Source organism: Manis javanica, chromosome 15 (assembly GCF_040802235.1).
Source record: "Manis javanica isolate MJ-LG chromosome 15, MJ_LKY, whole genome shotgun sequence".
Classification (NCBI taxonomy): domain Eukaryota; kingdom Metazoa; phylum Chordata; class Mammalia; order Pholidota; family Manidae; genus Manis; species Manis javanica.
This window is the reverse complement of record NC_133170.1, coordinates 51,469,577-51,482,588: the sequence shown is the minus strand read 5'-3', so window position 1 is coordinate 51,482,588 and position 13,012 is coordinate 51,469,577. Positions and strand designations below refer to the sequence as shown.

The 13,012-nt window shown below is 39.0% G+C and overlaps 1 protein-coding gene across 4 annotated transcripts in view; it reads right to left on the bottom strand.

The window, feature by feature from the left end:
• The window catches only part of RBMS3 (RNA binding motif single stranded interacting protein 3), a 1,487,986-nt gene that overhangs the window by 1,398,854 nt on the left and 76,120 nt on the right, over positions 1 to 13,012 (bottom strand). The window contains exons 4-5 of one of the 4 annotated variants that reach the window (XM_073222890.1): positions 9,083 to 9,121; positions 4,787 to 4,836 (exon numbers count right to left, since the gene is read on the bottom strand). The exons of the other annotated variants lie outside the window; for them this stretch is intronic. Coding sequence (XP_073078991.1) covers positions 4,787 to 4,836; positions 9,083 to 9,121 — 89 coding nt within the window. The remainder of the gene's footprint in view (positions 1 to 4,786; positions 4,837 to 9,082; positions 9,122 to 13,012) is intronic. 4 annotated transcript variants of the gene reach the window in all.

Below are 13,012 nucleotides of genomic sequence, written 5' to 3'. Positions count from 1 at the left end.
TTTTAATTACTATGTGTCTTGGTGTTGTTCTCCTTGGATCCTTTCTGTTGGGGGTTCTGTGTAATTCCATGGTCTGTTCAATTATTTCCTCCCCCAGTTTGGGGAAGTTTTCAGCAATTATTTCTTCAAAGAGACTTTCTATCCCTTTTCCTCTTTCTTCTTCTTCTGGTATCCCTATAATACGAATATTATTCCTTTTGGCTTGGTCACATAGTTCTCTTAGTGTTGTTTCATTCCTGGAGATCCTTTTATCTCTCTCTATGTCAGCTTCTATACGTTCCTGTTCTCTGGCTTCTATTCCTTCAATGGCCTCTTGCATCTTATCCATTCTGCTTATAAATCCTTCCAGGGATTGTTTCACTTCTGTGATCTCCTTCCTGACATCTGTGATCTCCCTCCGGACTTCATCCCACTGCTCTTGCATTTTTCTCTGCATCTCATCCCATTGCTCTTGCATTTTTCTCTGCATCTCTGTCAGCATGTTCATGATTTTTATTTTGAATTCTTTTTCAGGAGGACTGGTTAGGTCTGTCTCCTTCTCAGGTGTTGTCTCTGTGATCTTTGTCTGCCTGTAGTTTTGTCTTTTCATGGTGATAGAGATAGTGTGCAGAGCTGGTACAAGTGACCGCTGGAAGAGCCTCCCTTCTTGTTGGTTTCTGGCCTTCCTCACCTGGGAGAATAGCGACCTCTAGTGGCTTGTGCTGGGCAGCTGTGTGCAGACAGGGCTTCTGCATCCTGCCCGGTTGCTATGGGGTTTATCTCCGCTTTTGCTGTGGGCGTGGCCTGGCTGGGGCTGCTCCTCCCAAATGGTGGAGTACCGCTGGAGGGGGAGCGGCTCGGAGGCTATTTATCTCTGTAAGGGGCCTCTGTGCTCCCTGCTGCCCAGGGGATTAGAGTGCCCAGAGATCCCCAGATTCCCTGCCTCTTGTCTAAGTGACCTGTCCTGCCCCTTTAAGACTTCCAAAAAGCACTCTCCAAACTAAAACAACAACAGCAACAATGAGAGAGGGAACAGAAAAAAAAAAAAAAAAAAAGAAGGAAAAAACACTTGAGTTTTTTTTTTTGTCCTCAGGCCCCGGTCCCAGGCACCCGCTCACTGGTCCTGCTGCCCTGCCTCCCTAGCACCAGGGTCCCTGTCCCTTCAAGGCTTCCAAAAAGCACCCACCCACTGGTCCCGCAGGGAAAAACGCACGATATTCTTTGTCCTCAGGCGCCGGTCCCAGGCACCCGCTCACCAGTCCTGCCGCCCTGCCTCCCTAGCACCAGGGTCCCTGTCCCTTTAAGGCTTCCAAAAAGCACTCGCCAAAAAGAGAAAAAAAAGGGGAAAAACGCACGATTTCCTCCATCCTCAAGTGCCGGTCCCGCCATCCTGCCTCCCTAGCAACGGGGTCCCTGTCCCTTTAAGGCTTCCGAAAAGCACTCCCCAAAGAAAAAAAAAAGAAAAAAACCGCTCCGGTTTCTTTCCACCTGCCGGGAGCCGGGGGTAGGGGCGCTCGGGTCCCGCCAGTCCGGGGCTTGTATCTTACCCCCTTCGCAAGGCACTGGGTTCTTGCAGGTGTGGATGTGGTCTGGATGTTGTCCTGTGTCCTGTGGTCTCTATTTTAGGAAGATTTTTCTTTGTTATATTTTCATAGCTCTATGTGTTTTTGGGAGGAGATTTCCACTGCTCTACTCACGCCACCATCTTGGCTCTGCCTCCTCTAATCTGCTTTTAATACCCTCCACTGTGCTCTTCAATAATTGGATCTCCAATCGGAATTAATTCCTGAGTTCTTGAATATTTTTCTGTTTCTCCATGATCATGTTAATGATTTTTATTTTGAACTACCTTTCAGGAAAATTCATGAGATTGATATTTGAATCTTTCTCAGGAGTTGTATTCATAATTTTTCTTTGAACCAGGTTCCTTTGGCGTTTCATATTTGTATATAGCACCCTCCAGTGCCCAGAAGCTCTACTCTCTGGTGCTGCTCTGCCCCTGAAGCAATGTTGGGGGTCGCAGGGGAGTGGTATTGGTGCCTGAGGGGAGGAAAGAGCTGTTTTCTGCTTCCTGGCTGCTATGCCTGTCTACACTGCCAGAACCAGTGAGCCAAGCACACAGGTATAAGCCTCTATGCTTTGCATTTGTAGTTGCTGTAGACAGGTCTTCTTTCTGCCTGGCCTAACACCAGGGTAGGGTTTGCCAGTTTACGAGCCAGGTGGGGCTGGCTGGGAGAAAGGCACAGTAAGCTGCATATCACGGAGGGGTTCACTGGAGCTGTGCAGCCAGCCAGGGAGCTGAAGTGCTTAAAGATCATGAAAGCTCCCTACTTGCTGGGCAGAGTGCACCCGGACAATTTTGTCTACCTGTCCTTTCTCCTGAGCAGTAAGCTCTGTGCAATCCTTTCCCCTTTAGCAGTCCTGTTGCTATTAGGAAGTCTCTCAGACTGCCCACCTTTCTTTTGTCCCAGAGCAGCCAGATATGGATCCCTGCTTTCCACAAGGGGCTGGAATCTCAGTCTCTCCAGGAATTCTGCCTGTCTTAGCTTTCCAACTCCCTAATCACGAGAGTACCATGCAAGCACCATGAAATGTAGGTTTGTACTCTCAGAGCTGATCTCCAGAGTTAGGTATTCAGCAGTCCCAGGCCTCCAATCCCTCCCTGCTCCATTTCTCTTCCTTCTGCCGGTGAGCTGGGGTGGGGGAAGGGCTTGGGTACAGCTGAACCACAGCTCTGGTACATTACCCTGTTCCATGAGGTTTATTCTTTTCTCCAGGTGTATGAAGTTTAGTGTAGTCCCTTTCCTGTTGCTCTTTCAGGATTAGTTGTAGTAATTATATTTTCATATTATATGCAATTTTAGGAGGAAGCCTCTGTGTCACCTCTCATGCCATGTTTAATCCTCTGGGACCTTTTTAAAAAATCAATAGATGTATTCTTGATAGATATATACTCACGTAAATAGCTGGAGTAAGCATGAGGTTTGAGACTAAACACATATGGTTAGACAGGAAAGGACACTACCTTATGCTTGAGGGAATTCCAAGTTGTGCCCAAAATTGAAAAGTTCTAGAACTACTGTCTTATGTGATCTTGTTTCAATCATGTGTTAGTGGCTGACTGAGGCCCTTAAAATTATTTTTACATTTTCAAGGGTTTGAGGAAGAAGCTAAATGTTCCTTCTCCATACTTCACTCAGTGAATAAGATTTGTGCTATCACCACATATTAATATGGAGTGGAAAATTCAAGGAAAATAACATATATGTGTTTGCCCACTTAGTAAGGCCAGGGGAGAGAAATATGCATTCTGGTAGAAATGCACATCTTCCACTGCTTTGTATTTTAAGATTGCTCCTCTACACAGGAATTAATCAAGGTATAATAACCTGATAGATCTTACCCCTCAGTCTTGTATATGTAAGCAATGTGACATTACTTTATTTTTGCTGAATAAAATTGAATGTGCCAACTCTCATCCAACAAGGATGATGAGAAACCTGATCTCAGACATTCAGGGGCTACAACTTACACTTCCCTAGATTCGCATAAATTGGAAAACAATATATGGCACCTGAAGAGTGAAGAAAGGTCATTACTCTTCAGCCTATGATAGATACATGAATAACATCTTAGTTCAAGGCCCTCAGGCAATCTAACACCTTCATTGCCACACGTGGATGAAATAATCTTTTCATAGGCTGAGAACCTGTATGGCATGTGTTCAGCCTTCCTGGTACAACACAGGGCTATTCTTATCCAAGGTACTGCCACTCCCCAGGGTACTGGTAGACTTGTGTCCTCTTCCAAGTCTGAGAGGATCTCCTCTCTACCATGCTGCTCTTGGAGGCACTGGCCTCTCCGGTCCCAGTCCACCCTTCCCAACCTTTAAGAAACTCAGGCCAAGAAGACAGGTAATCTCTGCTTTTGATCCTCATGACAGAGAACTCTTCTGAGACATGGGGACACAAAGGACCCGACTACTTTTTGGAATAGATGAGAGGGAAAATACAATCAAAACAAGAATTATGATCAACCTACCACTGGTATTTGGTTGGCTATAGGGAAAAATTTCCCAGTTAGGGGACTTTGAATATTAGACTAGATAGGCAGGGATACTCTTTCCTCCCCTCCCCTTGGCACCCTACTTCTTCACTCTACCTATCATTCTCCCTTATTGGTCCCCCATAGCACTCATCAACAACTAACATACCGTTATCTTTTCTAAAAATGTGTCTTACCCAACTAATATAAGTCTCATGAGGGCATTTGAATTTTGTCTGTTTTGTTCACTTCTGCATCTAGAAGACTAGCAAATAATTGGTGTTCAGTAAATATTAAGTATTACAAATAGGCATTTTTTGTTCAGGGTGGCAGAATTTTAAACCCAGTCAGGATCAGAGATGATAATGAAGGGTTGCTACATTCTAATCCTGAATTATGTGATTACTCCTACAAAGGTAAGAGAAAAACTTGTAAACATGATGACTATCTGGCATTGTGATATGGTGATAATACTTCTAAGAATTCAGATCTGTGAGGTATTTTTTAGGCTACTGATTTATCCTATGATATTAGTAGCATTTTTCTTTTGAAAAAAAGTGTTTCTCATTTCAAGTACTTTAAATGTTAGGTAAAAAATAGCACCTAATTTTAAAACTAAAGTAATTCAATCAAACGACCTGTTTGGGGATGGCAGAGCCTCACTAAGATCCTGTAGGTATAATGATAGCATTTACAGTCCAAAATTACCATTGCAAATTTTGATTATATCAACATCAAAATGAACTGAAAAATAAGTACTTACAATTTAGAAGACTTCTCTTTTAGACACAATGTTGAACATATATTAAAAATCTGGAAAATCAGAATCATGAATACTTAGCCTGCTTTATTGAGTTTAATAAATTCATTGAAATGATTCTAAGTAATGACCATTACTTTCACTTATTTCTTACATAAGATTCCTTCAGAAAAATGGGGATATAAGTCATAGATTTCATAACCTAAAGAAATAAAAATAATTTTCCTTTGGAATGCATCTTTGCTAAACAGATGAGGATCAACACTACCGCCTATTATAAAGTGTTCTGCCTGGTGATTTATGTCAATTGCTGCTACTTATACATTTAAACTTGCAGTGTACAGCTCACTGACTAACTACATCGTCCTGATGCATCGTTCTATTTATTATCATGCCAAAACTATTGCTCTTTTCCTCTGTTGGGCAGATTGCTTTCACTTAAAGCAATTCAGTAGAAAGTTAATCACAAGGGTATCTTTTCTTCCTTAAACTGGATTTTTGCAACAGTAATGAGTAATCTAGACTGCAAGAACATTCCCATTCCTTTGATGCAAAACAGTCGCATCACATCCATGTGCACCAAGCACCCCTTGGCTTCCTAATATCAGCCTCCCTTCTAATCTGGCATCTTTAACACAGGTTCATACACTCTTTGTGTAATCAACTCTAGATTATTTAGACAGTTCTATTTAAATTATCAAACACTTGAAGCAAATAACTTAATGCTTACTCCAAGTTCTCTACAGACATAAATAGTAATCTTGCTTACTCTACTCAGCAGGACTTTAAGATCAAAATAACTTGTGTTCTCCACTCCCCACACCACTAGAAAGTGTGAACCAATTAGGATGACAAAAAAAAAAAAGTTCTAGCTCTGCTTAGTCTGATCCTTTACATCAGCCTGAGAGATAATAATGAGAATGCAATGAATACTAGGGGAGAAATTAGGCAGAAAAGAAAGAGTAAGGAAATTTGAGAGTCAAATCTTTACCGTATGATGACTTGTCTTGAAATACGGGAGTAAACAATACAGGGACTGAGTATTGCTTACAATGCTGGGAGTGGGAAGAGGGTAAAGAAGCCAAGCTATTAAGATAAAATAGGCCTAACAGACAAATCAGAAAAATCACAGACTACAAGATAGGCTACTAGATAAGCTTTTTGTTAACCTAGACTTTAACATATATTTACTAAGTATTTTGATTATCTAAGCTCTTCTCTTGTCAAGTTGGAATACACAAACTATAACATACTATGGTGGTTTCTTCTTTTTTTTTTTTTTTAAAGGAGCCCCAGTCTGACATTTTAGGCTGTCTACTATCTGGACAGAAATCCTTCAGAAAATAATTTTTATATAACCAATACATTGTTCATTCAGTGTGATGGACCTGAAATCAGATTTTGAGAGAAGGAGAAACAGAAAAGAATGCTCTGGCTTTCACAGTAGGGAGAAAAATCACCTACCACCAAAGACAAAATATTTAAAGGGGCAGGGGAGTCAACATCACAATTTTGCTGAAGATTGCCTGGCTTCTTTAGCACCACAAACTCATAAACACATTTATACATTCCACAAAATAAACAAAAATAATATGCATTTTCATAAATATCTTCATTAGCTATTTCCATTAGACACAGTAAGCAGGCATTTATGGGGAGACAATATGGTAATAGAGTGGTTCCTGAGAGTCAATGAGATTCTATTAATAAATAATTATCAGAACACTCCCCAGTATGTAGGCTCAGGAATATATATGTGTGTGTATGTATATATATTCCCAATTTAATGAGAAATAATTGACACACATTACTGTGTAAGTTTAAGGCATACAGCATGCTAGTTTGATTTACATAATTGTGAAATGATTAACACAATAGGTTCAACTAACATCCGTCTTCTCATATAGATACAATAAAAAGAAAAGAGAGAAGACAATTTTTTTTCTGTGTGATGAGAATTCTCAGGATTAACTCTCTTAACAACTTTCCTTTATATCATACATACATCATATAGTAGTTAGCTATAGTCATCATCTTGTGTACTATATCCCTAGCACTTAATTTTCATCTTGTAAGTGGAAGCTCGTACCTTTGACCACCTTCCTACCCCCATCCTCTGTCTCTGATAACCACAGTCTGGTCCCTTTTGCCATGAATTTTTGTTTGTTTGATCTTAGATTCCACATATAAGTGAGATCATACAGTATTTGTCTTTCTGTGTCTGAATTATTTCACTTAGCAGAATGCCTTCAAGGTCCAACCATGTTGTTGTTGCAAATGGCAGGATTTCCTGATTTTTTATGGCTGAATAACAAGGAATAGTATAGATTTTTAAAGAGCTCTATGGGAGGATGTGATAATGAGAAAATTTGGGACCAATGCTACAGCAAAACAAACAAACATTAACAAATCCCAGCATCAGGATACAAATGTTTGTATTACTAATGACCAGCAATTATTAAAGGTTACAAGAAAATGAAATAAATACTAGGTTTTAGTGACAGCCATGAAGAGATTCTAAATCTATGACTAAGAATAAATGCACTAAAGGTGAAGAGAGCTTGCACATCTTTGTCCAACTTTGAAAAGCCCTGGCCAAAGTTTCAGTGAATCAAGTTGGCTGACTTGACAAAAGGAGATCAATTAGATGGACTTTGTGATTTTCCAGAGTATAGATGATAGAATTTGGTTTGCTTATGAACATTAGAAGTAGATGGCCTTATGTAAATTCCAAGCAGGTTGACATATACTGTAAATACCTGGATTTTGAATTGGAAGACCTGGGCTTGAGTCCCAGTTCTGCTGCTGTGTGATCTCAGGCAAGTCATTTAACCTGAGCCTCAATGTTTTTAATGATGAATTAAGATCACATGACATAGTATATGTAAAAAGTACTTTGCAAAATATAAAGCATTTTGCAAATGCTAGTTGTCAATGTCATAAATGATCAAAACATAAACATTTGTCATTTGGTTTCTCCAGTTCAAGAAAATGAGATGGGAACTATTCACAATTTGGAGTTGGCTGGGTACATATTTTATTTCCATAGGATTTTTGTTATTAAAAAGTCCATTGTTACTTTTTTAATTTATTAATTTATCCACTTTTTATCTAACACTAAGTGTCCATTATAGTCTTAGGCACTTCACAACTTATTTTAACTTCTCAACAAGCTAATGAGGTAAGTACTATTATCATCCTCATTGTGTTGTTGAGGAAACTGAGGCACTGGATTTAGAATTTGCCCAAGTGAGAGAAAGAGCTGGAATTCATACACAGGCAATCTAGCTCCAGAATTTGTGATCACTATAAAATTTTATTCACTAAAAGGCAATTCTGTTGCACAAATCCCCAAAGATGGTGTTATAAAAAGCTTGTGCCCCATATCATAAGAAATAAATTGTGTTGAAAATAATAAGAAACTGTCATCTGGCATTTGCTGTATCAGGTAATATTTATATTGCTCAGAAAAGTTTTTTCCGGTTATTAATCAGTAGTTAAAAACTTAAACCACCAATGAATGTATGGTTAAAATGGCAAATTTTGTGCTATATATATTTTATCATAATTTTGAAAAGGAATAAAAAAAGTCAAATTTATTGTATACAGTTTAAAGTATTTTACATGTTCTGATTTCAAGTTGCAGAATTTTTTACTTTGTAAAACTTAATATGTCATTAAGTCTACAGCAAGGAAGCTGTTACAAACAAAATATGGTAGTAAAGTATTGGTAATATATTGATGAAACAAATCACTGGGAGCACATGAACACTGAGTCAACAGATAGTTTTTAAGGTCTCTGCTTATTTAACATGCTGCTATTTCCTACTGCTCCAGCCAGGCTGCCTGAGACATCTGGGGATGTTAAATAGAACTGGGAGAACTGGTTTAAATCAGCAATGAAAACAAGCTTGTGCTCATTTGCCCTGACCTTTTTAAAAGTTCGGATTGGCCTAAAGGATTTTAAGCAATAGTACAAATCGGTATCAAGTCCTAAACCTAAAAGAAAGTTAATATATTGGCTGCTATTTTCTATTCCACATTTACTTGTTTTTTATGGAATATGAGTTTATGCAAAAACAATGGTTTTATTCATTACAGACAGATGCTCAGATTTCGTTAACAACAGAATCATAAGAGCAGGTGGGAAATCTAGGAGAAGAGGATGTTTAAACACATGATGCAGAATCAGTACATATTCTGTAAGCTAAACAAAATGGTAAGGAAGTGGTAATTCTGAAATTTATTTTCAGTTAGTGTAATCTGCAGTGCTTAGGGTTTAAGGATAATAGGTTTTACCTGAGTCATGGCTTGATTGGTCCTGGTCCTTGAAGATAACTTTAAAAAAAATGTGGTGGAATTAAAAAAAAATGAAAGAGACATTAATATATCAATTTTACACTTTCACTTATATGATTATGAGTTTTGGACTTGACCAGTCCCTAATGGAAAAAATGTTACCAAAAGTTACTGTACAACTGTTTAATAATTTAAGAACCCAAACATAAAATACTCATTATAAGGCAGCCTTACTCATAAGGGGTATGACTGTAAAAGGAATTTAGTGAGTCTTGTATTTTGGCTAAAACTGATCTGACTCTGGTTTCTTAAAAGGAAAATAGGCACTTCTAGAAAAGTGGGAAAGTTATACATTGGAATTTCTTAGAAAAGATTATTGCTGTTGCAGTAAAGAGTCAATATGAGAAACCTAATTGATTCTTAATATATTTTTCCTGCATTTGATGATGGGAAAGGTAGCAACCTGCTCCACTCTATAAAATTAGTAAAGTTGGTCATATTACTTGGAATTGGACTTTTAACTTCAGTACAAGTTCACAGCTATCTAAATTCATAAGAGATGAAATCAGGAGATGACAGGTGAACTCAAGAATTTATTTGGAACAGCAAAGTCAGCATATATAAATGTGAATGAATCGAAAAAAGCAGACTAGAGATAGAGAAAGAAACTAGTTCCATTCAGTTGCAAAGAACATGAAAGAGAGTATATCCTATTCTTCTTTCAAATTCCATCAAGCAAATCCAAAGTATTCCTGAGGCACTGCTGATACAGAGGACTGGTCATTCCCCAAGGAGTCAGAGTAGGAAGCTCTACCCTATCTCCTGCTTTCAACAGGTCTTCACATTTCTGTTTACACTAGGAGAAAAGCACTGCAGCAATGGCCTCTTTCAGTCATGCTCTGAAGATTCAAAGGGTAAGATGATCAATTGGCTCTATTTCTCTTGATTTCTAGGGGCATCACATTGGTTGATTAAAAAAACATTAGAAGCATGTCACTTTTCACATATGATTTTAGTCAAAAGAAAAGGAATTATTCTCTACCTTGGTGCCAGTTTTGGTGTTCCCTCCTGTGGATGTGAATTTCTAGGGAAAGGAAATAAATAACTGTGTATTTCACCTATGCTTTCAATAAATGATAGCAACTAATGTTTATTAAGAGCTTGCTATGTAACAAGCACTCAGCTAAATGCTTTATGTGTATCATCTCAGTTAACCTCTTAAACAGCTTTCTGTGGCAGATACTATTATATAAAATCTCCATTTTATGATGAGGCATATGGAGTTTATAAAGAGTAAGTGACATGCCTGAAGTCAATCATCTGGTAAGTAGCACAGCCAGCTGTCAAATCCAAAGAACCTGGCTCTAGAGCTTGCTTTATTAACCACCATAACAAATGTGTATTTTTCCTAATATACAATAGTATAAAAGTTTACCTGGAAGATTATTCACAAATAGGTCATAGTTACAGAAACTCTGTCCAGGCCAAAAACTAAAAGATGCTTAAAAACAAGCAAATGAACAGAAAGTCTTAATCCAATAATACTGAAATTGTAGCAAATTTTGTATCAGATATGGAGTTCATACAACAAAAATTTACTGCAAGTCCTGTAGCGAAGCAGATTATTTGCCAGCAGGAACATGGTATAACATGTTACAAATATTCAGGAGTACAGCTGACCTTTGAACAATGTAGGGATTAGGGACACTGACCCCCTACCCATCCCACCAGTCAAAAACCCATGCATAACTTTTGATTCCTTGAAACCTTAACAACTTATAGTCTACTGTTGATCAGAAGCTTTACTGATGATATAAACAGTTGATTAACACACATTTTATATATGTATTATATACTGTATTCTTACCATAAAGTAAGCTAGAGAAAATAAAATGTTTTTCAAATTGTTGCAAACCTCCAAAAATCTTTCCAACATATTGAAAAAAAAATCTGTGTGTAAGCAGACCCAAACAATATATATATCTATATATCTATATATATATCTATATATATATATATATATATATATATATATATATATATATATATACACACACACACAGACAGTCCCCAATTCATAATGGTTCAGCTTATGATTTTTTGACTGTACAATGTTGTGAAAGTGATATGCATTCAGTAGAAACCAGACTATGAATTTTGATCTTTTCCCAGGCTAGTGATACATGGTACAAATTCTCCCTCGTGATGCTAGGCAATAGCAGCCAGCCAGCCCCCAGTTGGCCGTGTGGTCATAAGGATAACAACCATACACATACACAGTATTCTGTACCCACATAAACATGTGTTTTTCACTTTCAGTACAGTATGCCACTTATTACATGACATATTCAACACTACATTATAAAATAGAATTTGTGTTAGGTGATTTTTTCCAACTGTAGGCTAATGTAAGCGTTCTTAGCATATTTCAGATAGGCTGGACTAAGTTGTGATGTTCAGTATGGTAGGTGTATTAAAAGCATTTTGGGAGGAGGAGCCAAGAGTAGGACAGTGGGAATCTACTCCCAAAAACATGTATTTTTGAAAAAATACAACAAATACAACTATCCCTAAAAGAGAGACCAGAAGACACAGGACAACAGTCAGACTACATCCGCACCTAGTGAGAACACAGTACCTCACGAAGAGGGTAAGATACAAGCCACAGCCCAGTGGGACCCGAGGCCCCTCACCCCAGCTCCTGGCAGGAGGAGAGGAGTCGAAGCGGAGAGGGAGAGGGAGCCCAGGACTGCTAAACACCCAGCCCTAGCTATCCACACCAGAGCACAGACACACAGTGTATGCGTGGGGTGTTGGAAACTAGGGAAGCAGGACAGTAAGACCTGTGAGTGGGTCCCCGCAGCTGGTGCATCTGGGACAAAGAAAAGCGAATGCTTTTTGAAAGTCTTAAAGAGACAGGGACCCCACTACTAGATGGAAGCATCCCGGGTCACAGTCCAGCAGATGGAAATTCCAGGGAATTCCTATCCCCTGGGCAACAGTTCTGAGACCCCTCACGGAGGTAAACAGCCAAACAGCCCCCTGCCCAATACCCGTCCCGGGCCCCACCATAGCAGAGCAGCGGCCTGAGGCTGGCCACACCCACAGCAAGAGAGCTTCATCCATACCAGCTGGGCAAGATACAGAAACCCAGTCTACACGCAATTGCCCAACACAAGCCACTAGGGATCGCAGTTGTCCCAATAAAGAAAGGCCATGAGCAACTGGAAAAAGTCTAGGCTCTCCCAGCTGACAGATGTGTCAATAGCATATCACTGCACCTATCAACATGAAAAGGCAAAAAAATTTGATCCAGACAAGACTAACCCAGACAGCTTCAAAATCTTCTACATCTTCCCCTGAGAAGGAACCTGGGGAGACAGATTTAACCAATCTTCCTGAAAAAGAATTCAAAACAAAAGTCATAACCATGCTGATGGACTTGCAGAGAAATATGCAAGAACTAAGGAGGGAGAATATAGAAATAAAACAATCTCTGGAAGAACTTCAAAGCAGAATGGACAAGATGCAAGAGACCATTAATGGACTAGAAAACAGAGAACAGGAACGCAGAGAAGCTGATGCAGAGAGAGATAAAAGGATCTCCAGGAATGAAAGAATATTAAGAGAACTGTGTGACCAATCGAAACAGAATATCGGCATTATAGGGGCACCAGAAGAAGAAGAGAGAGAAAAAGGGATAGAAAGTATCTTTGAAGAAATAATTGCTGAAAACTTCCCCAAACTAGGGGAGGAAATGGCCTCTCAAACCACAGAGGTACACAGAACTCCCATGACAAGGGATCCAAGGAGGGCAACACCTTATAATAAGACACATAATAATTAGAATGGCAAAGATCAAAGACAAGGACAGAGTATTAAAGGCAGCGAGTGAGAATAATAAGGTCACCTACAAAGGAAAACACATCA